The sequence below is a fragment of the Notolepis coatsorum genome (assembly GCF_963971535.1).
Source record: "Notolepis coatsorum genome assembly, chromosome: 15".
Lineage (NCBI taxonomy): Eukaryota > Metazoa > Chordata > Actinopteri > Aulopiformes > Paralepididae > Notolepis > Notolepis coatsorum.
The window spans coordinates 24,486,785-24,510,319 of NC_140179.1; the positions used below are offsets into that span (position 1 = coordinate 24,486,785).

At 44.4% G+C, this 23,535-nt stretch overlaps 1 protein-coding gene across 1 annotated transcript in view; it reads right to left on the minus strand.

Annotated features, from left to right (window-relative positions):
* Positions 1-760: 760 nt before the first annotated feature.
* Positions 761-23,535, minus strand: part of ube2h (ubiquitin-conjugating enzyme E2H) — a 78,618-nt gene continuing 55,843 nt past the window's right edge. The window contains exons 2-7 of the mRNA XM_084330824.1: positions 19,994-20,070; positions 14,931-15,005; positions 14,125-14,164; positions 12,125-12,177; positions 8,345-8,473; positions 761-6,411 (exon numbers count right to left, since the gene is read on the minus strand). Coding sequence (XP_084186950.1) covers positions 6,287-6,411; positions 8,345-8,473; positions 12,125-12,177; positions 14,125-14,164; positions 14,931-15,005; positions 19,994-20,070 — 499 coding nt within the window. The 3' untranslated portion in view covers positions 761-6,286. The remainder of the gene's footprint in view (positions 6,412-8,344; positions 8,474-12,124; positions 12,178-14,124; positions 14,165-14,930; positions 15,006-19,993; positions 20,071-23,535) is intronic.

Genomic DNA, 23,535 nt, shown 5'->3' on the forward strand with positions numbered 1-23,535 from the left:
TTTTTACCCTGGTGGTTCTTAGGGGGGCCATGTTGTTTAGTATCGTTGAAAATTTGGTTTTGAAGCCAAGCCATGTTTCTTCAACCAGTGTACCATTGAGCTCATCTGACCAGTCCAGACCCTCCAGTTCAAGGTTAAAGGCCTCGCTAGAGTAGGTTTTGAGGTCTCTAGATGTGACTGTTTTGTGACAGCCAGCCTCTTGTTTTAGCTTTTTGCGGGTACAGAATATCATATAATGATCACTTAACCCGCATGCTATAACGCCTTTATTGGCGATCTTGGACTTGTCAGAGGTCAGGATGAGGTCAATGGTAGTCTGAGTTGACTCACACACACGTGTGGGTTGTGTGATTAGCTGGCTGAGGCCGTGCAGATCACAAAACCTATTGTAGGATTTGAAGACGGGTGCATCTTTTTGTTGCATATCTGTGTTCCAATCCCCAATAAGAATCATTTCTGCATCCTCAACTCCAGCTAAGCACGCATCCAACACATCATAAAAGCCATTTTGGTCTGGCGGTCTGTAAATTGTCAGATTTAGCCCTTTCAAATAGAATTTCTACAAAAACAGTTTCAATAGCCTCATGATCTAGGTCTGTACGGTTAATAAATTTGGTGTCTTTATGGATGTACATACAGACACCTCCTCCATGCCTGTTCCTGTCATTGGGGACTAAAGAATAGACGGTGAAAGGGTTAAACAAAGCCAAGATCACGGACCACCAGGTGAACTCAAAATCAGACACGGAGCAAAAGTAGACACATTTAATGTTTTATTAAAAAAAAGTTATAACAGTTTATTTTATACACAACTATTTAAGAGGTTATAATGCTATTGATAAGAGAGCATTTGTCCTTTTCCGACAAGCATGCCCACGGCACAATGCAAAGAAGAGGCTAGCAAGGACGAGGGCGTTAACATAAGACCAAGGACGGATTTTAAAAACAAAAATAAACCTTTTGACCCCCCCCCCCCAAAGTATATCACACACTAGGTACCAAATACATAGTTACTATAAAAAAACAGCCATTTTCCATGCTGCATGTGCCTGTGAGGCCCACACACAGCCTCCTGCCTAGAGGGCAACAGCAGGCCTGCGTGGGGGCGTCTAGATCCCGTCTCCCCGGAGAAAAGGACATCTTTGAAATCGTAGGGTTTCCCTGGTTACAGGGATGGGTTTCTAAACAACATGTGCAGGTGAACGTTATCGATGGCGTTTTTTTTTTTGAGCTTGGGACCCAAGACGACGATGACGACCCCCAGACGTCCTTCCGAGGGGGTGGGATCTAGACACAACCCGGTTCGCTATGACTTGAGCACAAAGGCAGAACGGGGGGGGGGTGTGTGCACTGACCCGAGTCCCAACTCTGCGCCAAATGCATGCAAGTGTGCAGAAGATGTGAAGCCGACGCGCGCGCAGGGGGGGGGGGTGACAAGCTGACGTCACAGGAGGTGGATGCAGCTGTGCTGATCGGATGGAAGACAGGCCTTAAAGAGCACCCCTCTCTCTGGATGGATAATGGGCCGGCCCGTCCAGGTAGTCCAGGCCCTGTGGTCTTTAGTTTCTCTCCAGTGGGCGTGTTGAGGGGGGAGGAGGGCTCTGTACTACTTCTGTTTAAACGTGTGGCCCCTTCCCGCAACAACCCCTGATCACAGGTTGATCGGGGGCCAGTGTTTTAGAATGGAGGGTCGTGAGAGAAGTGACGTGTGTGTGTGAGCCTCTGGTCGTACGAACAGTAGAGAGGAACGGGTAGGAAATATTAAAAATAGAAATAACATATTTTCCCACACTTTATTTAAATCTTTTTCAAAAATAATTTATAATCAAAGGTTTCAATGGAAGCAACGCATTCACTGGGTTACTGGGACACTAGTCCTCCACTTCAATTAAAAACTAAAAGAAAAACGGAAACACAATTTATTTGACCCCTAGACGACTGAATGTAATGGGTCTGACCTGACTCTCGATACCTTATGTCCAAACGGGGCCATCGGAAAATGTATGCATATGTACTGGGAATGTCCTCCTGTTGAGCTTTTCTGGAAAGAGATTACCACCCAGCTATCAGATATTTTCTCTCAGACTATACCCGTCCTGCCTTCTGTATTATTACTGAATGAGGTTTCCCAATTACCGACCTCTACACATGTGAAGAGACTCATTTTAGCCGGCCACACAGCTGCAAAGAAATTGATTGCCTCACGGTGGATACACCCAGACAAGCTATGACCGAAGGTATGGATTCTTACCTACCTTGATGTGATATATCTGGATATCCACTGCACGAGTTTTAGGGGTTAACGAAGCGAATATTGCGATCTGGTTGGCAGTGGTTGCAAAACTTAAAAGAGCGCATATAACGATCAATTGCTAGGTAATCTACCACATATTATGTATTTAACTCACGTTGGGGTCCTGGGGTGAGTGTGTGGGGGGGGGGGGGGGTGAAGAGCGAGCGAAGACCATTGTCCACTTGTTTTTCTTTTTGTTTTTTTATTGTATTTTTAATTATGTTGTGGGAACGCAAGAAAGGATGAAACGGGAGACGGTAGTCGAGTCTTTCCTTTTACTTCCCAACATAAATTACATACATCCAACAGAGTGCAGAGACGTTAACGTTACTACTCGAAAGTGACAGCAGCCAGCTGACAGCTGACATAATATAGGTTACCAAATACACACCCCGTTCCCAGAATCCCCAGGGTTAAAGGAGCACTCACTCTGCTCCTCAAGTCCAGTGAATGTCTGCACCAATGTGTGCGTGATAAGTGAGTCACCACAATGTATATATTCTGGGCCCCCTTTAGATGTGGGTCTGGTGGTTATGGGCTCGGACTGGGGGGGCCGTGGTTCGGGGTCTCTGCGGGTCGGGGCATTAAAGAGGCGTGATGCTTTGGCTCGTGGGGGCGCTGGGCTGCGGATCCCCCGGGGTCGGGGTTCGCGGCTGCCGGGCCTGTAGATGGAGGGGGCTCAGGAAACCCATTGTTTGTGTTCTGGGCCCCCTTTTGATTGTGTCGGAGTGTCACGGGCTAGGGGTGGGGGGGCCCTTGGTTAGGGCCCTCGGTGAGGGTGTTAAAGGGGCGTGATGCTCTGGCTCGCCGGGGTACCGGACTTGGGGGTCTCGAGGGTTGGGGATCGTGGCTGTGATGGGTGGTGAGGGAGGGGGCTTAGGGTGTTAATTGTACAATCTATTTTATTTATTGTCTAGTCATTGTAGTGTTGAGTCGATGTTTTTGGTGTCTTTTTATGTATCATTATTGTTGTATGGATTGTATTATTGTTATTATGTTGTGAACTGTGTTGTTTCATGTCTTGAACATTTTAAAAATGTTATCACAAAAAATTTAAAAAACGGAAACACAAAGGCTATAAATATTTTTCATGTCGTTGAGTTAGTTTAGGAAATAAAAAAGGATTTGGGGAGAATAGTTTACCATGTTTACCATGTCGGCCATGTTTACCATAATGACCATGATGACCATGTTTACCATGATGACCATGATGACCATGTTTACCATGATGACCATGGTGACCATGTTTACCATGATGACCATGTTTACCATGATGACCATGGTGACCATGTTTACCATGATGACCATGTTTACCATGATGACCATGGTGACCATGGTTACGATGGCAACGGCCGGCCGCAGCCATGTATGTCAGCGATGTGTCCCTGAAACCAGAAGCCGATTCAAGACGAGTTTCTTCCTGAAGACGTTTGTTCCGTCTCACCGGATCACAAAGCAAATGTTTTTCTACTCACTCATTCCTCAACTTCCTCGTGTATATTCTCACCACCCAAGTACACAATACTGCATAAATGTAAAGTAAAAAAATACTAAATTAAAATCCAATCTATTAAAACAAAATAAAAACTAAATGAAAATTCAGGTTCAAATTGTCCTCTGTGTGGAAATTTGGCTGAAGACCATAACTTCTACCTTTAGTGTAGAAGTGGCGCTCGATCTTGATCAGGGTTCAAACAGAACTCCTCTATAATGAACACACATAGGCAGCTTGGGGGGAAAAGCACGAGCGAGTCACAAAGTCTGGGATTCTGCATATTCACCTTCGCAGGCGCCGTTTAGTTTTTGCAATCAGAGACGTGGATCTCATGCACGTTACCGCGTCTACGTTCGCCCCGCGGCGACACGCTGAAGTGCTGATATAAAACCAAGAACACGTGCATAGAATCAACACACGTGTCGCATGTTACATGTCAGATGTTCTCCCTGCACTAGTTACAAAATGCCTCCCTTTTCTTCTCTGTGCATGCAGTAAAAGTAGGCAGACGCGCACCGTTAGCCTAGCTTAGCGTCAGTCACTGGAAGTAGGTTCCTCCATTAGCCTAGTTGCCAACGTCTTTCTACTCCTACTGCATGCACAGAGAAGAAAAATGTATGCATCTTCTTGTCTAACTCCAGGGTAGATGGCAAATAAGCTAATTTCCCAAAATGTTGGAGTGTTCCTTTAAGATCTAGCAGGCTCCATCTACAGGCCAGATGTTTGACCTCAGTTTGAAATCACTCTCTCACATGGACCACGTTAACGGACACGCAGGACAGGTCACTCACATGGACCGTGTTAACGGGACACCAACTAAAGATCTGCGGAACTATGAACGCCTTCACTTATCAGACGGTTATATCAAACTAGCTATAACTATATGTCATATAGCCACATCATGTGTTGTTGTTTTAGTTGGTCACCACCCAGCAAAACTAACTATCCCCACACATCAAGTCAAAAAACACTTAGTATAGTTCAGCAAGTTCAACAAAAGTTAGCGTGAGCCCCCCCCCCCCCCCTGCAGATCACATCGGAGTGAAAATGTTATTCATTATGCAAGATACAACCAAAACTCATGTCTTTTCAAAACCAACCAAGCCACACAAAGCCTACACCCCCCCCCATCTTGTGTTGTTTGTTACTTCACATCTAGATCATACCCCCCACCCACCCACCCAAACAACTGTACAAAATGGTGGTCAGAAAAATGAAAAGACTTCAACTCACAAATTACCAACAAGGTCAAACAGAGGGGCAGGGAGGGGGAGGCTGGGTACAAAATGCTGTGCTTATACCTTATATATCTTATTTTTTTTTTTATATTTTGACCTCCATGGCTTATTTTTTTTAACACTTTCTTTTTTCTTTTTAATATCCTTCAATAGTCGCCTTGCGTTCATAGGTTGAGGCACAGGACGAGGAGGCCGCTTCAGACCCTCTCTCCCTGGACACGAGAGGTCAAAGGTCTCTCACTCAACATCTCCCCACCTCCCTCTGTGAATATTGCTGCAATCTCTGAAGTGACCAGAGGGTGGCGTGCACGTCTCCAGGTTCCTCTCTACTAGGTTGTCTGACCGCCATACCAGCCTCGAGAGATGTCGAATCGGGAAAAAAATAAAAAAAACACGGGTCAGGAGTTTCATTTCCTACAGCGGGCGTTTCGCAGACGAGGCTTCAGAGGAGACGCGTAACCCCGCCACGCTGCACAAAGTGAGGGCGCTGTGCGCGGAAAAACAAAACAACACGTCCACCGGATGATGAGCAGGACGTCCGGGAGGAGGCAAACTAAGCGACCACGAGTCGACCTCCGACCTTTGACCTCCTCCGGACTTAAAACCTTGTAACCCGTCGACAGCCGATGATCTCATTGTTTGTTTTCTGAACAGTGGAAAACCTGTATCTCCAGAATACATTTTCAATCCACCTTTCAGACTGGGGGGGGGGGGGGCGGGGGGGGGCTAGGATAAAAGATTACGGTGTAAAAGGATGTGAGATGCCCCCCCCCCAGTTTCTCCTCAGGTTCAGTTGATGCAGTGGAGAGAGGGGGGGGGGGCATGCGTCGGGGGGCCCACTCCACATAACAGTGGAACGTGAGGGGGACCTCTACTACACGACCACACGTGCACACATACCTAAGGGAGGGGGGCGGAGAGAGAGAGAGAGAGAGAGAGAGAGAGAGAGAGAGAGAGAGAGAGAGAGAGAGAGAGAAAGAGAGAGACGGCATCCGTGACGTTTAGGTCTGGGGGGGGGGGCGCGAGACACACCTACAGAGTGGGCGGGGTGAGGGGGGTGTCTGTCATATACACCAAAAGGCTAGATAATCCATAAAAATCCTTGTTTTAATAGTAATAATAATAATAATAATAATAATAAAAAAAAATCAACTTGTTTAAATATGAATATTATAAGTCTGCTTTCTCATGGTTGGGAAATCAAGCATAGTCTCTGGGGGGGGGGGGGGCTAAAGGGGGGGGGGGTGGGGGCTCCATTCACTACAACTCCATGTCCTGCGCTTCATCTTCTGAGAAATCAGACATGGAGCTTTCTGACGAGGAGTCACCTGCCCCCTCCTCCTGCTCCTTTAGAGCCTCCTCTGTTGCATACTTCTGGATGTACTCTGTGGAGCGAGAGAGAGGGGAGAGAGAGACAGAGAGAGACAGGTATGTATATATATATAGAGAGAGAGAGAGAAAGACAGAGATATAGAGATGGAGATAGAGAGAAAGACAGAGAAGAGAGAAAGACAGAAAGAGACAGATAGAGAGATAGAGGGAGATAGAGAGAGGGAGAGATAGAGAGATGGAGATAGAGAGAAAGACCGAAAGAGATAGAGAGATAGAGGGAGAGAGACAGAGAGACCGAGAGAGAGATGGAGATAGAGAGATAGAGGGAGAGATAGAGAGATAGGAGGGAGAGATAGAAGGGAGATAGAGAGAGATAGGAGGGAGAGATAGAAGGGAGATAGAGAGAGATAGGAGGGAGAGATAGAAGGGAGATAGAGAGATAGGAGGGAGAGATAGAGAGCACAGCTGGATTAATCATAACTTCTAGGGTAGAAGTGGTAGAGAATCAGGGGACATTGAGAAAACAAACAACCACAAGAAGAGACTGTCTTGAAGACACCCCCTGGCATGCACGCGCACACACACACACTCACACAGTCTACGTGAAATCAGTGAACAATGACAAATACATCAGAGATTGAGGGTACAGACTATGGCCCTTGGGGAAGTTCAGGCATCATAGCAGCATGGGGGAGGGGAGGTACAGGTATGGGCAGGGTAATACTTGCTTACTTACTTGTGAGTTAATTATATTGTTTACACTGCCTATTGTTTACCCTGCCCATACCTGTACCCCCCCTCCCCAATACCTGTACTCCCCCTCCCCCATGCTGCTATGATACCTGAAGGGGATACCCCAAGGGGATCAATAAAGGAATATATTATCTTATCTTAGTAGAAAATGTAAACTGCCAGAAATAATACACTGCCAGAAAAACTACAAAATATTTTTAATTTAGAAAGTGAGTTTAGTAGGAGAAAATACAATTTTAAATATCAGTTTGCACGTACCACACTTAAACAGATGTGTCCTTCAGTTATTGGTATAAAGTTGTGGAATTCTCTCCATAGCGAGCTTAAGGGATGTAATAGTGTTTGTCAATTCAAAAAGAATTATAAAAAAAAAATGTAGTCAGTATGAAAGTCAAATGTGATCTGAATAGTGAGATCTTTTCTTTTTTTTCTTTTTATTCTTTATTATTATTATTATTATTATTATTGTTATTGTTATTATTATTTAAATGTTTATTGTTTAAACTGTGGATTGTTTGTTTCTTGTATATGGTATAAATGATTATTTTGTGTAAATTAGGTTGTACGCCGACCATCAAGTAAATACTTGTTTAGTTTAGGAATAAGGGGCAAGTAACTATAAGATTTATTCTTCTTCCTGCTCCTTTTGTCCATGGTATGATATTTATGATTGTGTATGAAGAAACTCTGATTGTATTGATTCCATGTGGCAAATAAAACTCTGAATCTGAATCTGAAAAGACAAATGGCCGGTCGTCATACTGACACAATTGGCAGAGTCGGCGGGAAGGAAGCCGGTGGGTGGTAATCTGGTCGTTGTAAACAGCGACTCCTACAGGTCGGTCAGGGCGCCTGCACAGCGAGGAAGGCATCTGGGTGAGGTAGTGTGACCTACCACGCATTACACTCACCCAATGAGAGTCCTCGCTGCCAGGTGAAAAGAGGCTGCTGGCTGTCTCCTATGTATCGGAGGAAGCATGTGATAGACTTCAGGGCTCCCTAGACCGACCAGTGGGGGGCACATGCGCGCAACGACCAGGAAGGGGAGGGGGGAATTGGCATAATGACTAAATTGGGATGGGAGGAAAATACAAGAAAAATAGGAGGAGAAAAAGAAATAATGTAAAAAAATAAAAAAGGTGCAGATGAGGGTCTGTAAGCCATTATATCACACGTTATATATAGTGGCTCCTCGTGGAGATTCCTCTGCACAAGGAGGAGCAGCCGTGGTACCTTTGATTTTCTGTTTGTACTCCTCGGGCCTGTGGAGGTACATGGCGGCCGCGTCTCCGTTCAGGGGGTCGATGGGGTTGGGGTACGCCAGCAGCTGGGGCAGGAAGGACTCAAAGATGTTGGTCAGATCTGGGGGAGGAAGAGAGAGAGAGAGAGAGAGAGACGGCCGCGTCACTCACCACCAGACCGCCACACACGAAACCCACCAGGCGCGGGACGTGGGCGTGAGGCAGTGCATGTGAGCGGATCGGCGCGGGCGAGAAATCCGCTCTTCGCTCTAGACGACTTGTTCCGCTCCACTAATCGCTCATGTTGACCCCGCCCCCAAGTCGCTCTCCGCTCGGTCACCTTGAATCGAGCGCTCCCCGCTCCCTGCTCCACATCGCTCGGCAGATTATTTAAAAATTTTTTTGGAGCATGATGTAAATTCGCTTGATTTGACCAAACTACAACAGTCTACACCCCCTGGGCCCCTTAACAATAGTTTGTATTGAGCCGTATTGTAAATGTACCCATTCTGCAATGTTAAATGACGTTGTTTATCCATTCACTAGCTCTACTAAACGATGATAGCTAGCCTAGCCACAATGCTATGGTCGCTGCCATTCACGTTAGCATGTAAGCTAACGACAACAACAATGGCGGCATATACTTTTGTCTAACAGGATGTGAGTGACGGTTCACCCTTCTCATTGGTTGAAAATGGCCTTCATGTTTGTACATCGCCACCTGTTGCTTTGGCATTGTACTACATGTATATTACATCAGTGTTAAACCACTGTGAGCGGCCCGGAGCGGATTGGAGCGGAGGAGAACTCTCGCTCCGGACGTCGCGCAGACCCATTTTAAAACCCACTCCGTCGCTCACGTCAAAACCGCCCGCTCCGCTCCCCACGCCGCTCACGTGGCGCGGCGTGAGGCGATCAGCACTTCACTTTCACGCTCCCATGTTAACCCTTTCACTGCCACACGACAGAAGGTTAACCCTTTACTATCACACTACCGACGGTTGAGATGTTGTTCAACCAGCTAATGTGTACTCTGTATCTTTCCCAATACAAATAAATATATATATATACAGTATATACTATACTCTAGTACAGTCACACTGATTTCTTTCTTTTTACAGCTGTTCCAATGTAAATGTGCCTTCCTCCGTGCGCTTTCGCCCGCTCTGAAGTCGGACTCGGTGTGGACTCCACATCCGTCTGTACATACCTGCATATAATCTTTTTTACACATCTGTAGATATCCTACTCTTACTAGTTACACTGCTAGCCAGTACGACTTACTACCATAGTGTCTTTATACCTGTATCACTGTACATATTAATACTACAACTATGTACATACATCCGATTAGCATTATTACTCAGTAGTACTCATTTATATATTTTATACCCAGTTTAATCACCTGTACAATGTAATGAATCCTAATACATTTTTCCCAACATGTCATTAATGGATGTACTGAAGGATTGAGGATGTCCTCTCTCTCTCTCTCTCCCGCCCTCTCACTCACCGGTGGGGCCTAGTGATGCAACATTTTAAACCTGCAATACCGCTCACGTCTACCGGGTGGCGCTGTTGGGTTTTATTCAATCAAGACAAGTAAACACTTCACTGGAGGAGCTCCACGCCTGCTTGATCGCTTCTCTCGTCTGCGAGTTTAATCTGAGCCATGACCTGGGCCTTATGATCTTATACAATCTCATAATGCTCTTATATGATCTCATATGATCCACCCAGGGAAGATCAACACCGTGGGCCACTGAAACATCTGTGAAGTAATTTATATTACTGAACACTATCTTAACCACGTGGAGGCGACTTAATGAGGAATTAATGAGCACATGAAGAGGAAGGGCACAGAGGGTACAGGAGAGAGAGAGGTGGCATGAGTACAGGAGAGAGAGAGAGAGAGAGAGAGATGAGTACAGGAGAGAGAGAGAGAGAGAGAGAGAGAGAGAGAGAGAGAGAGAGAGAGAGAGAGAGAGAGAGACAGAGAGAGAGACACACATTAAGGACACACTGCTAGAGAGCATGTGAACGTGTCTCCTCTATCAGCTGACAGCGGAGTAAATCATTCCAGTCATGGGGGATGAGGGGGGAGCCGAGTGTTTTCTGTCCTTGCTGGCTCAGAGTATTAGCACCCGGGGCACATAGGCCCCTCCCACCACCACCACCCGGGGCCCAGAGGCCCCTCCCACAACCTGTCCTGTGGCGCCGGCACCCTGTATCAAGTTCTTTACACATAAATTATGGAAAGGAATATAGGAGCTGGTGTGATCCCCCCCCCTCTCTCCCTCTCTCCCCCCCCTCTCTCCCTCTCCCCCCCCTCTCTCCCTCCCTCTCTCCCCCCCTCTCTCCCCCCCATCCTCTTTCCCCCCCCTCTCCCCCCCATCCTCTTTCTCCCCCTCTCCCCCCCCTCTCTCTCTCTCCCTCTCCTCCCCCCTCTCTCTCTCCCTCTCCCCCCCTCCTCTCTCTCGCTCTCCCCCCCCGCGTGAATGCCACTGACAACAGAACTGCGTTTCCGCGTTGCTCTGATTGGCCACTGACCCCACGTGACCCTACCCTATTACACGCCCCCTTATCGACACGCGTTATGCGATCCTCTACAGCTCTTTCGCTGACTTCCTCGCAGAACAGCTGTTTCCGTATTTATAATATTGGAAACGCTGTGAGCGCTGTGAAGCACCTCTATTAAATGCCGACAGCACCTCTGTATTAAATGCACTCATCAATCAATCAATAACAACATTAACGATAACGCCAAGCTGTAATGTTACCAGTCTCGCGTCTATCTGCTAACGTTAGCATTAAGTAATAACCGGTTTAAAATGGATGGTGATTACCTCTAATGTTACCAGTCTCGCGTCTATCTGCTAATGTTAGCATTAGGTAATAACCGGTTTAAAATGGATGGTGATTACCTCACGTTGTGTCTATTCTACTAATGTCTTAACTATGAACGAACACAACACTCTAACTTACCATCTTTAGATAATAAAGTACTCAACCTCTACTGTCTTTAACTATGAACAAACACAACACTCTTAACTTACCATCTTTAGATAATAAAGTACTCAACCTCTACTGTCTTTAACTATGAATGAACACAACACTAACTTACCATCTTTAGATAATAAAGTACTCAACCTCTACTGTCTTTAACTATGAACAAACACAACACTCTAACTTACCATCTTTAGATAATAAAGTACTCAACCTCTACTGTCTTTAACTATGAACAAAGACAACACTCTAACTTACCATCTTTAGATAATAAAGTACTCAACCTCTACTGTCTTTAACTATGAACAAACACAACACTCTAACTTACCATCTTTAGATAATAAAGTACAGAAAAAGGACCAAGCGGTATTAACCCTTTCACTACCACACTACAGAAGGTTAACCCTTTCACTACCACACTGCAGAAAGTTAACCTTTCACTGACCATACAGAATGTTAACCCTTTCACTGCCACCGACAAAAGGTTAACCCTTTCACTACCACACTACAGAAGGTTAACCCTTTCACTACCACACTACAGAAAGTTAACCCTTCACTGCAACAATACAGAATGTTAACATTCTGTATTGTCGCAGTGAAAGGGTTAACCCTTTGGTAGTGTGGTAGTGAAAGGGTTAATCGTTCACATTTGTCCGGGTGGTTAATAACAACTACCTCAGAACCCCCCCCCCCCCCCCCCCTGTGATCCTGTATCCAGATATGTCCTTTTCTCTTTCCGTCTCTCAGAGCCACTAAACCCACTCACCGTAGAGGGCCGTCCATGTCTGATTGATGACATCTAAGCACACGGTCCCTGACCTGGAGGTCAAAGAGAAGAAGAGTTAGTAGAGAGCGAGGGGGAGGGGAATTAGTGTGTGTGTGTGTAGCGCACGCCTAGAAGTGACAGGTGGGTTGGTTGGTCTAGGTTCAGTCTGAGAGGTGAAAGAAGACTGAGTTCATAGGGGGAGGGGGGTTAGTGTGTGTGTGTGTGTCAGGTGGGTGAGTTGGTCGGGGTTATATAGGTTTAGTATGCTAGCGTATACAATAGTGCTGTATATACTGTATATATACACATTTATATTTAACGCATATATATACATATCCGTCTGAATATACCTGCATATAATCCTTTTATATACCTACTTATACACCTGCATATAACCCATATAACTCTGTATGATAGCATGTACAATAGTGCTGTATATACCTCGTATATATATATATATTTATCCACACCCGTTTGTACCGCAGATACCGCAGAGTTTATTGTATATAAATACCTGCTTTTTTATTCTGTTAATTGTTGCTTTTTATTCCTTTATGCTGTGGAGCAAACGGAGAGTAATAATTCCACTGTACTTGTTGCATATGGCAAATAAAACTACCTGAATCTGAATAAGACATGACCTCCTCATATCGTTCAGTTTGCTCTGAACTACTGGTATCAAACAAGAAATACTGTCAGGCTTTAAAACTGTGTGGGGGACCCAGGCCTAGAACTGCACCCTGAGAGAGGGAACTGCACCCTGAGAGGGAGGTTTGCCCTGAGTGGGAGGTTCGAAGGGTCAAAGTGGGTATCAAACAGGAGGGAAGACTGTCAAGTTTTAAACTGTGGATACCAAACAGAGAATGTACAGATGACTTTAGAACTATTAAACAGTAATCCAGAACTATTTTATTGCACTGTTCTATTGCACTATTTTACTCTGTCTATTCTACTCTTTTTATTATAGTCTATTTTTAAAACTGAATCAAACCATAAGCAAAGTGGCCTATTGGGATGTTAGATCCTAAATGTGTCTGCACTTTATGTGCTCATTTTGTCCCAGTCTTTTTTCTGTTGTGAAGCACTTTGAGCGGCAATTTTTGTATGAAAGGTGCTATACAAATAAAGTTTATTATTATTATTACTGTAGGAACAACTGCTTTTTCCTTTGATGCTTCCAACACCTGGAACGCCCTCCGACTGACTCTGAAGCTTCTTCAAACACCTGGAACGCCCTCCAACTGACTCTGAAGCTGAAGGTTCTTCTAACATGTGGAACGCCCTCCGACTGACTCTGAAGCTGAAGGTTCTTCCAACACCTGGAACGCCCTCCGACTGACTCTGAAGCTGAAGTTTCTTCCAACACCTGGAACGCCCTCCGACTGACTCTGAAGCTGAAGGTTCTTCCAACACCTGGAACGCCCTCCGACTGACTCTGAAGCTGAAGTTTCTTCCAACACCTGGAACGCCCTCCGACTGACTCTGAAGCTGAAGGTTCTTCTAACACCTGGAACGCCCTCCGACTGACTCTGAAGCTGAAGGTTCTTCTAACACCTGGAACGCCCTCCGACTGACTCTGAAGCTGAAGGTTCTTCTAACACCTGGAACGCCCTCCGACTGACTCTGAAGCTGAAGGTTCTTCTAACACCTGGAACGCCCTCCGACTGACTCTGAAGCTGAAGGTTCTTCTAACACCTGGAACGCCCTCCGACTGACTCTGAAGCTGAAGGTTCTTCTAACACCTGGAACGCCCTCCGACTGACTGAGGCTGAAGCTTCTTCCTTCTCTTATTTAAAAGTATGATCTCCGACCACCGTGTGTCGACTTGTAACTGTCTTAGCTGATCTTTTATTGTTTATTCTTATTTATTGTGCCTATGTATGAAATCACTGATGAACTGTGTCTTTGTTTATAAGCTCGTCTGTACGTAACCTCAGTGTCTTACGGTTGAATTAAAGGTTTGAAATTAAATTAAAATATACGATTGTAAATCAACTTACGCTTCATCGATGTTGGGATGAAAAATCTTATTCATGAATCCTGCAAAGGAAGAGAAATAAGAGGACTGTGTGACTGAGTGTTAAGTATATTTACAACACAATCATTATAAATAAGTATTTAATGTTAAGTATATTTACAACACAATCATTATAAATAAGTATTTAATGTTAAGTATATTTACAACAGAATCATTATAAAGTAAGTATTTAATGTTAAGTATATTTACAACACAATCACTATAAAGTAAGTATTTAATGTTACGTATCTTTTAGGGCTGTACCGAATGCTTCGATCATAATGTTGACATTTGAATTCTAAATCAACATTAGAATTTAAAAATGTTAATAAAATATTTTAATTGTAAAAAATTAAATCTTTTTTTTTGTGTCTATTCAATCTGTTTAAACCAATTGGTGGTTTTCTTCACAGTTGCAGTTAAAGATTAGGCTACACTAATATTATAATATTATACTATAAGACATCACCATCACTTTCATACCAACGTGCCCTTATTGGATTATTTATGTTGACGAAACGGATGAGTTATATTCATTAAAGAAAGTTGATTTAATAAAAGAAAAATACTAATTTAATCAGATTAATCACTTTATTCAAATTGAGGATTTAATGTATATAATTATTATTATTCTTTTTTTAAATAAAGTATTTATTTCTTTTGTAATTTTTTTTTATCGACATTCAAAGCTTCGTTCGAATACTTCAATCGAAGCTTCGAATGTTAAAAAATGACATTCGGTACAGCCCTTTACAACACAACCACTATGAATGGCGGACGGCTCCCCACCTATCGATGGTGACTTGAAGGGGTATTTGTCGGGCAGATCGACTCGCACCTTCCACACGCCTCCCTCGTACGGCGCTGGAGGATGAAGGACACAGGGAGAAGACAGACACTTATTTAATTTGATGAATTAGTTTGACAGGAACAACATGGATGTACAGCCAGAAGATACTTGTGGTCAATCTGGTCGATCCCTTCGGTCGATCCTCCTCCCAAATCTGCTGCTCCCAGCTGTCAGAACCAGATGCTAAAAGACTTGGAAAATGGACAAATTGATCCCCTCACTACTTTTAAGGAGTTGTTTACACACACACACCTGTAACTGTAACCCAGCTTTTTAACTGTAATATGTCAGTTCTGCTTCATTTATTACATACCTTAATAATAATAATAATAATTTCTTAAATTGATATAGCGCCTTTCAGGGAACCCAAGGCGCTTAACAGAGGAGGGGGACAAACCAAGGGGAAGGAAATCAGAGGGACAGAGAAGGCTCTGGGACCGACAGTGTGCAGCTTGGTGGTGGGGATGGAGAGGAGACCAGAGTCACCGCAGCCTCCAGGGTGGGATGCAGGGGTGGAAGAGGTCAGCTAGGCCTAACAAAATTAATAGTTGGTTTCAGGTTGGTTGTCAGTTTGGCCATGGGTAGGTAGGGAATTTATTTTATTTTATTTTTTTAATTTATTCTTTCCCACGGCGACTATGGATAGGGAATTTCTTTATTTAATTAAAATGTTCACAACAACATGGATGCATGTACTCTGCCAGCATGTTTAATATCCATAATACTAAATGTTTGACTAAGATTTCTATGAAACTTTATTAAAAAAAAAAAGAAAAAAAATTGGATTTTTTTTTTTTTATATTTATTTTAAAAAACTCATAAAATATATTGGGTTGCACCTAAATCGGCAGGGTCGGTCGACAACCTGAAACCAACTATTAATTTTGTTAGGCCCTAGGTACCGGGGGGCAAGGGAGTGTAGGGATTTGTAGGTGAGGAGGAGGATCTTAAAGTCCATGCAGGACTTGATTGGAAGCCAGCGGAACCTTGTGATTTTATTTGGTTGTTTATTTGATGTGCGTTTGAATTATTTCCCTCACCTCTGTGATGTATGTATCGTCTGTCTCTTACCTCTGTGATGTATGTATCGTCTGTCTCTTACCTCTGTGATGTATGTATCGTCTGTCTCTTACCTCTGTGATGTACTGGTATGCATCGTCTGTCTCTTACCTCTGTGATGTATGTATCATCTGTCCCTCTTTTCAAATATCATTTTGTCCCCTTTCCCTGTTACCCTTCGTGGGATGCTTTTGTCCTCTCGCCAGGCCGTCATTGTAAATAAGAATTTGTTCTTAATTGACCCGCCTGGTTAAATAAACAAATAAATACATAAATAAATAAATCAAATCTAGGCAGGGGGACGTCTCATGACATTATGAAATATCAACAAAGGTGCGAATCATACATGTTACAGAGACATATTTCGCTACTGTACAATATGAGGGCCAACATGGACTTATATTCATCGACATAAAGCCACAAAGTGAGGAACAAATTGTAAAGCACTTTAATGTTCCGCCTCCCCGGAGCTCCTCAGGCTCCTTCACCTCCAAGTCAATGTGTGTAACGACACTGAAGCGCACAGGCTAAGATTACATGTGTGTGTGTGTGTGTGTGTGTATGTGCGTGTGTAAGTGTGAATGTATGTGCGTGTGTAAGTGTGAATGTATGTGCATGTGTGTATGTATGTGTGTGTGTATGAGCGTGTGTGTATGTGTGTATGTATGTGCGTGCGTATGTATGTGCGTGTGTGTGTGTATGCGTGCGATGAGCTCCCAGAATAGCTGCGCGTAACTGGAGAATCAGGTGCTGCACTGGAACAGAACCGCGTGGACGACACAGAGGACATTATGTTACATTCTGACACTGAGAGGACGTTATGTTACACTCTGACACTCTGAGAGGACGTTATGTTACACTCTGAGAGGACGTTATGTTACACTCTGAGAGGACGTTATGTTACACTCTGAGAGGACGTTATGTTACACTCTGACACACAGGACATTATGTTACACTCTGAGAGGATGTTATGTTACACTCCGACACTCTGAGAGGACGTTATGTTACACTCTGAGAGGACGTTATGTTACACTCTGAGAGGACATTATGTTACACTCTGAGAGGACGTTATGTTACACTCTGAGAGGACATTATGTTACACTCTGAGAGGACGTTATGTTACACTCTGAGAGGACATTATGTTACACTCTGAGAGGACATTATGTTACACTCTGAGAGGACGTTATGTTACACTCTGAGAGGACATTATGTTACACTCTGAGAGGACGTTATGTTACACTCTGAGAGGACGTTATGTTACACTCTGAGAGGACGTTATGTTACACTCTGAGAGGACGTTATGTTACACTCTGAGAGGACGTTATGTTACACTCTGAGAGGACGTTATGTTACACTCTGACACTTTGAGAGGACGTTATGTTATGTTCGGTGTGGGAATGTGTGAGTGAACGGGGGTGAATGTGAGGAACAAACTGTAAAGCGCTTTGGATAAAAGCTGTTACATAAATGCAGCCCATTCACCATCTAAACCAGGGGTTCCCAACGTTTTCAGGCCGCGACCCCCGAAATAACGTGTCAGAGAGCCGCGACCCCCACTATTATAGGAGGGGGAAAAAAAGTAAAAAAAAAATATATATATTATTATTAAAAAAAAATGTAATGGAAATGTATGGTTGAAACATGCAAACGTTCAAACGCACACACACTAATAAGCATTGGAGGCTTTTAACCAGGGCCGGACTGGGGAAATCATTCAGGCCAGGAAATATAGTGTGAAATATAGCCCCAGTCAGGCCACCTTTTAAGCAGGGGGGGGGGGTCCCCCACCAGGATTTTTTTTGTTACAAAGACTTTATTACCCGAATTCTGGTGCAGGAATTTTTAAATTTTTACCCTTTAAATGCCAGTGTTTGTGATGGCATCACAAATCATTGTTAAAAAACAGGCTAGCATATGTATGATTAGCAACAGCACTGATTTTGATGGATTTTCAGTTTTTTTGTAAAAAAGGAAAGGACTAAATTGTCCTCTTCAAAAACGCCATAAAAATATTACTATATGTTGAAATAATTTACCACTTTTTCTTTCATAAATCTTTTATTCAACTTCAGCCCTGATCATAACACCACATATTCATTTTTATAATTCTAACCCTTTAAATGCCAGTGTGTGTGATGGCATATATTTGCAATATATCAAATGCAAAGTAGATTTTTCTGGGGGGGATTATTACAGGCTAGCATTTGTCAATGATTAGCAATAACACTGATTTTGATGGATTTTTAGTTTTTTGTAAGGGTCCTGCCTCCACCAATCACATGCGGCTCCCTTTGTGTGTGTGTGTGAGCAAGAGAGAGAGAGAGAGAGTTCTCCAACTTGTGTGAGTTGCAGTGATCTCCTGGTTGTTCCCCACCTAGGTTATCTAACTATTGCACCGCTGCAACTAGAAACACTGGCCTGGCCTGCTTCTAAGTTCAGTGGCATGACTGAAAAAAAAAAAAAAAAAAAAAGCAGCCATTAAGTTCACCTCCTGAATCACAAACTGCACAGTGCAGCCGTTAAGTTGATTGAAAACTTTATTAACAGATTGCAGAGACAAGTCGCATTTCTTTCCTCTCTCCCTAGGCCTTCAAGGCCGTTCCTACCACCGCCTCTTACTGCTCGACGCTGCTATGCTCTGCTACGTGCCGGTGGCCGGACTATACTCAAATCAACTCTAAATGGATCTAATCAGTGGATTGCATATTTTCTTCAAGAAGCAGAATAAGGCTAACCCTCTCTGCCTATTGGGACATCATAATCAGGCTACCAACTTGAAGACGTGGTCATTTTTGGATTATCGAAGCTTTTGGACTGCAATAAGAAGATTTTGGATCAGTTTACCGCGCACAGGATCTACCAAAATGAACTGATAAGACACTTGGACACTTGGACTAATAATGCATTCAGTCATTTGGACGGAGTTGTTAAAACTCACTCCACTCAAATCAATAGTTATATTTCACTATTCAAATCAAATTTAAAGTGACGTGGCTGGGATAAATGGGCCAGTCAGTCAGCCAAAACAAATTCCTGGACCAAGGTCAAAACAGGGAGCTGCTGGAGTCGAAGGCCCTCTGGGAGATAAGAGTGGCGAGCGGCTTCCCCACCCGCAATCCCTACCTCCCCCACCCAGGACTTGGCTTGTGCACTTGCATGTCAACTAATAAAGAAACTTGAACTTGAAACTTGCAGAATGGGTACAATACAGTACAGCTCAATACACACAATTGTTAGGGTCTCAAAATCGCTGCCCAATTGCGGCCCGCTGGATGATATTTTGCGGCCCCCTACTTGACATCAAAGTAAAAAAATATATATTTAATTATTTTCTTTATATATATATATTTTTTTTTTAATGTTGTGGGTCTTGTACAGCACTTTGTTCAACTTTGTCAGTGCTGTAAAGTTTAAACCTTTTGAAATCTTAGACAAACAAAACACTTTGCTTTCATGAAATATTGTAAGCCGTCATTTGAGGCTTTATAAAAGCAGCACAATGAACACAAATATGTCAGTGCCGAGTCCGACCTCATCTTAAATAACAAACAGCATTGCTTGTTGTAGTTAACAAAGAGAGTTGATTTAGCAAAAAATAAAATAAAAAAAGAAATCATATATATATATATATATATATATATATATATATATATATATATATATAGAATATTGGATGGGGCCCAGCCTCACCCAGACTCTACCTCCAGCGGCCCCCAGGTAAATTGAGTTTGAGACCCCTGTGTTAAGGGGATGCAGACCAGAGAAAGACTTTCATCTTGTTTACATCAGGGTCCCCCATTTTCTATTCATAGTGACATTCACCTCCTGAGTCACAAACTGCACAGTGCAGCTGTTAAGTTCACCTCCTGAGTAACATGCGTCTGAAGGGAATTCAGCAGTGAAATGGCTAAAAGTAAAACAGAAAAAAAAGAGAAGCACTTACTTCCTTGTGGTCCAAAAAACTTGACTACGAACTCGTTGAGTCCACTCAGGATGGTGACCTCGTGCTTGCTCTCGATGCTGCGCACGGCTGTCAAGGACAATGGCAACTTGGCTTCACACACACACACAATAACAACAGGATCTGGCGCTTGCCTCATAAATAATGCATCTCATATTTGGGGTCAGAAAACTATTTGACCTCTTTAGAAATGATGATCCACCTGCTGCTGGAGGATGAGACAGAGAGAGAGAGACACAGAGAGAGAGAGACAGAGAGAGAGAGAGACAGAGGGGGAGAGAGAGACAGAGAGACAGAGAGTAGAGAGAGAGATACAGAGAGATAGTAGAGAGGGAGAGAGGGAGAGAGAGGGAGCCAGAGGAGAGGATAACAGCGTCTGACCTTCTCTCTCTCTCTCACTCCATCTCTCTTCTCCGGCTGTATGGTGTCCGTGCTGAGGAGAGGGAGAGACGATGGCTTCTGACAGCCAGGTAATGAAAACTAATCGATGTGGGGAAAATCCACTAGGATTAGTATGTTCGGACCTGCAGCCTCAACGACAATTATGCTCACCAGAGTGAGGCCCGCACACTGCCCGCACACTGCCCGTACACTGCCCACAGCCAATACACTACCCACAATTATGCACACCAGAGTGTGGCCCGCACACTGCCCGCACACTGCCCATACACTGTTTTAATACCACTTAGAGCAACATTTTATACCAATTTCACAACCATACAACACATAGGGCTAGATCCACAAAGAATGGATTGCACGGTGCTAATTGCACCCTTACTTACAATTCATTATGAATTGAAAATGGGGGACCCTGATGTAAACAAGACGAAAGTCTTTCTCTGGCCTGCATCCCCTTAACAATTGTGTTTATTAGGGGGGCAGGTGGCGCACGGAGATTACGTTCGTCACCAACACCGGGAGACACTAGGATTCGCCGGTTCGAATCCAGCTCCCGGCGTTGCTATCAGCTTGGCTGGCCTCTCACACTGATACAATTGGCTGTATCAGGGGGTGGGAAAGCTGAAGGGTGGGTCCTGGGCGTTGTGGACAGCGACCCCTACAGTTCGGTCGGGGCGCCTGCTCAGCGAGGGTTGGAACTGAGGAGAGATAGTGTGGCCTCCCACACGCTACACTCTCCCCGGTGAGAAACTGCGCGGCCAGGTTGGCCTGCCCCAGGCTGCACATGCGTCGGAGGAAAGCATGTGACAGTCTCCGGTCTCCCGGACCAACAGTAGGGGAAAGTACGCAACAACCAGGAAGGGTGGGATGGGAGAAAAATCGGGAAAAAGGAGGGAAAAAAAAAAAAAAAAAAAAAAAAAATTGTGTTTATTGAGCCGTACTTTATTGTAGGCTTGGGCGGTATGACGGTATTACGGTATACCAGGGTATTTCGAGATCCGGCCGGTATATTCTCAATACCGTGACGTCACAGACTGCTATTACACTGAGTTGATTGTAGTGCACAGCACGCGCCAGCAGAGGGTTACGTGGCTATCGTTCTGGGACTGGGAGCTAACGTTATAGTAGTACCTGGATGGTGCGGGGTAACTGGCTACCGTCCCGGGAGCTCACGTTGATACCTGGATGGTGCGGGGTAACTGGCTACCGTCCCGGGAGCTCACGTTGATACCTGGATGGTGCTAACTAACTAGCTACCGTCCCGGGAGCTCACGTTGATACCTGGATGGTGCTAACTAAATAGCTACCGTCCCGGGAGCTCACGTTGATACCTGGATGGTGCTAACTAACTAGCTACCGTTCCGGGAGCTCACGTTGATACCTACTAACTGGCTACCGTTCTGTGATTTGTTTACTTCGAGGTTGAAGAAAGTGCACTTTCAGGTTGAAAGAACGGCCCTAATCTCAACGTGTTTCAATATAAGCGTTATGTATGGTGATAACGAGTATATTGTTAGCTCCGCCCCCCCCCCCGCTGATGAAAATGAAAGTCATACCGTCATATACCGTATACCGGGGTATTATGTCAGCAAGGTATGACGGTATGAAAAAAATGATACCGCCCAAGCCTACTTTATTGTACCCATTCTTCAATCTGTTAATACAATTTATTCAATCAATCACCGCGCAGGTGATACATGCATCTGCACGTGGGCATCATTCAGATACAGCCCCCCCCCCCCCCCCCTCTCTCCACTGTGGGCATCATTCAGCAGGACAGGCCCCCCCCCCCCCCTTTCCACTGTGGGCATCATTTCCCCCCCCCCCCCTCCACTGTGGGCATCATTCACCTAGAGCCATAAGAAATCAGTGTTCACAGAATCGCGGACGGAATCACGGAATTGACCAATAAAAATGGAATAAACTGCAAAACGTGGAATGTTGCAGAATTTGGCCTAATCTGGACTGAAATTCCGTTTTTGGGTGGAACGTTTGTTGCAAAGCAAACATGACCGGGGAGGCGGGGACAGCTGCGTGTTTTACACACACACACACACACACACACACAACAACAGGATCTGGCGCTTGCCTCATAAATAATGCATCTCATATTTGGGGTCAGAAAACTATTTGGCCTCTTTAGAAATGATGATCCACCTGCTGCTGGAGGATGAGACAGAGAGAGAGAGACACAGAGAGAGAGAGACACAGAGAGAGAGAGACAGAGATAGAGAGAGAGAGAGACAGAGAGAGAGAGAGAGAGAGAGAGGCATAGAGAGGCATAGAGAGAGAGACAGAGAGGGAGGGAGACAGAGAGAGAGGGGGACATAGAGAGAGACAGAGAGTAGAGAGAGATACATAGAGAGAGAGATAGTAGAGAGGGAGAGAGAGGGAGCCAGAGGAGAGGAGAACAGCGTCTGACCTTCTCTCTCTCTCTCACTCCATCTCTCTTCTCCGGCTGTATGGTGTCCGTGCTGAGGAGAGGGAGAGACGATGGCTTCTGACAGCCAGGTAATGAAAACTAATCGATGTGGGGAAAATCCACTAGGATTAGTATGTTCGGACACACGTACGGCGGGGTTTGAAAGCTTGGCGTTGCTAATAAACATTTTAAATCATTTTTATAAACAAGTAAAAAAATCATTGAGCTAGCCTTGGCTAAAATGGCTGCTTCCGCATTTTACAGTACATTTACATTTACATTTTTAGTCATTTAGCTGACGCTTTTATCCAAAGCGACTTACAAGTTCTGTACGACAGAGTTGTACCCTTCCGGATGACCTATCAGCTGAGTAACAATGTTCATCAAAGTGTTGCGTGTTACAGTGTAGGTTAGTTTATTAGGAAAAGTGCATGACAGTAAGGTTAGTTAGGGTTAGATTATTATTTTTAAAAAAATCCATTATTTCAGATAATGGTTGAAGAAGTGAGTCTTTAGTCGACGGCGAAAGATTGGACGGGATTCGGCTGTCCTAACTGGGGTGGGTAGTTCATTCCACCATTGTGGGGCAAGGACTGAGAATAGGCGGCTTCTCTTTGATGACCCTCCCGGAGCTTGGATAGGAGTAGGTCTGAGGCGGCCAGAAGACAGTAGGAGCGCTGTGATTGCTGGGCGCACCAGGCAC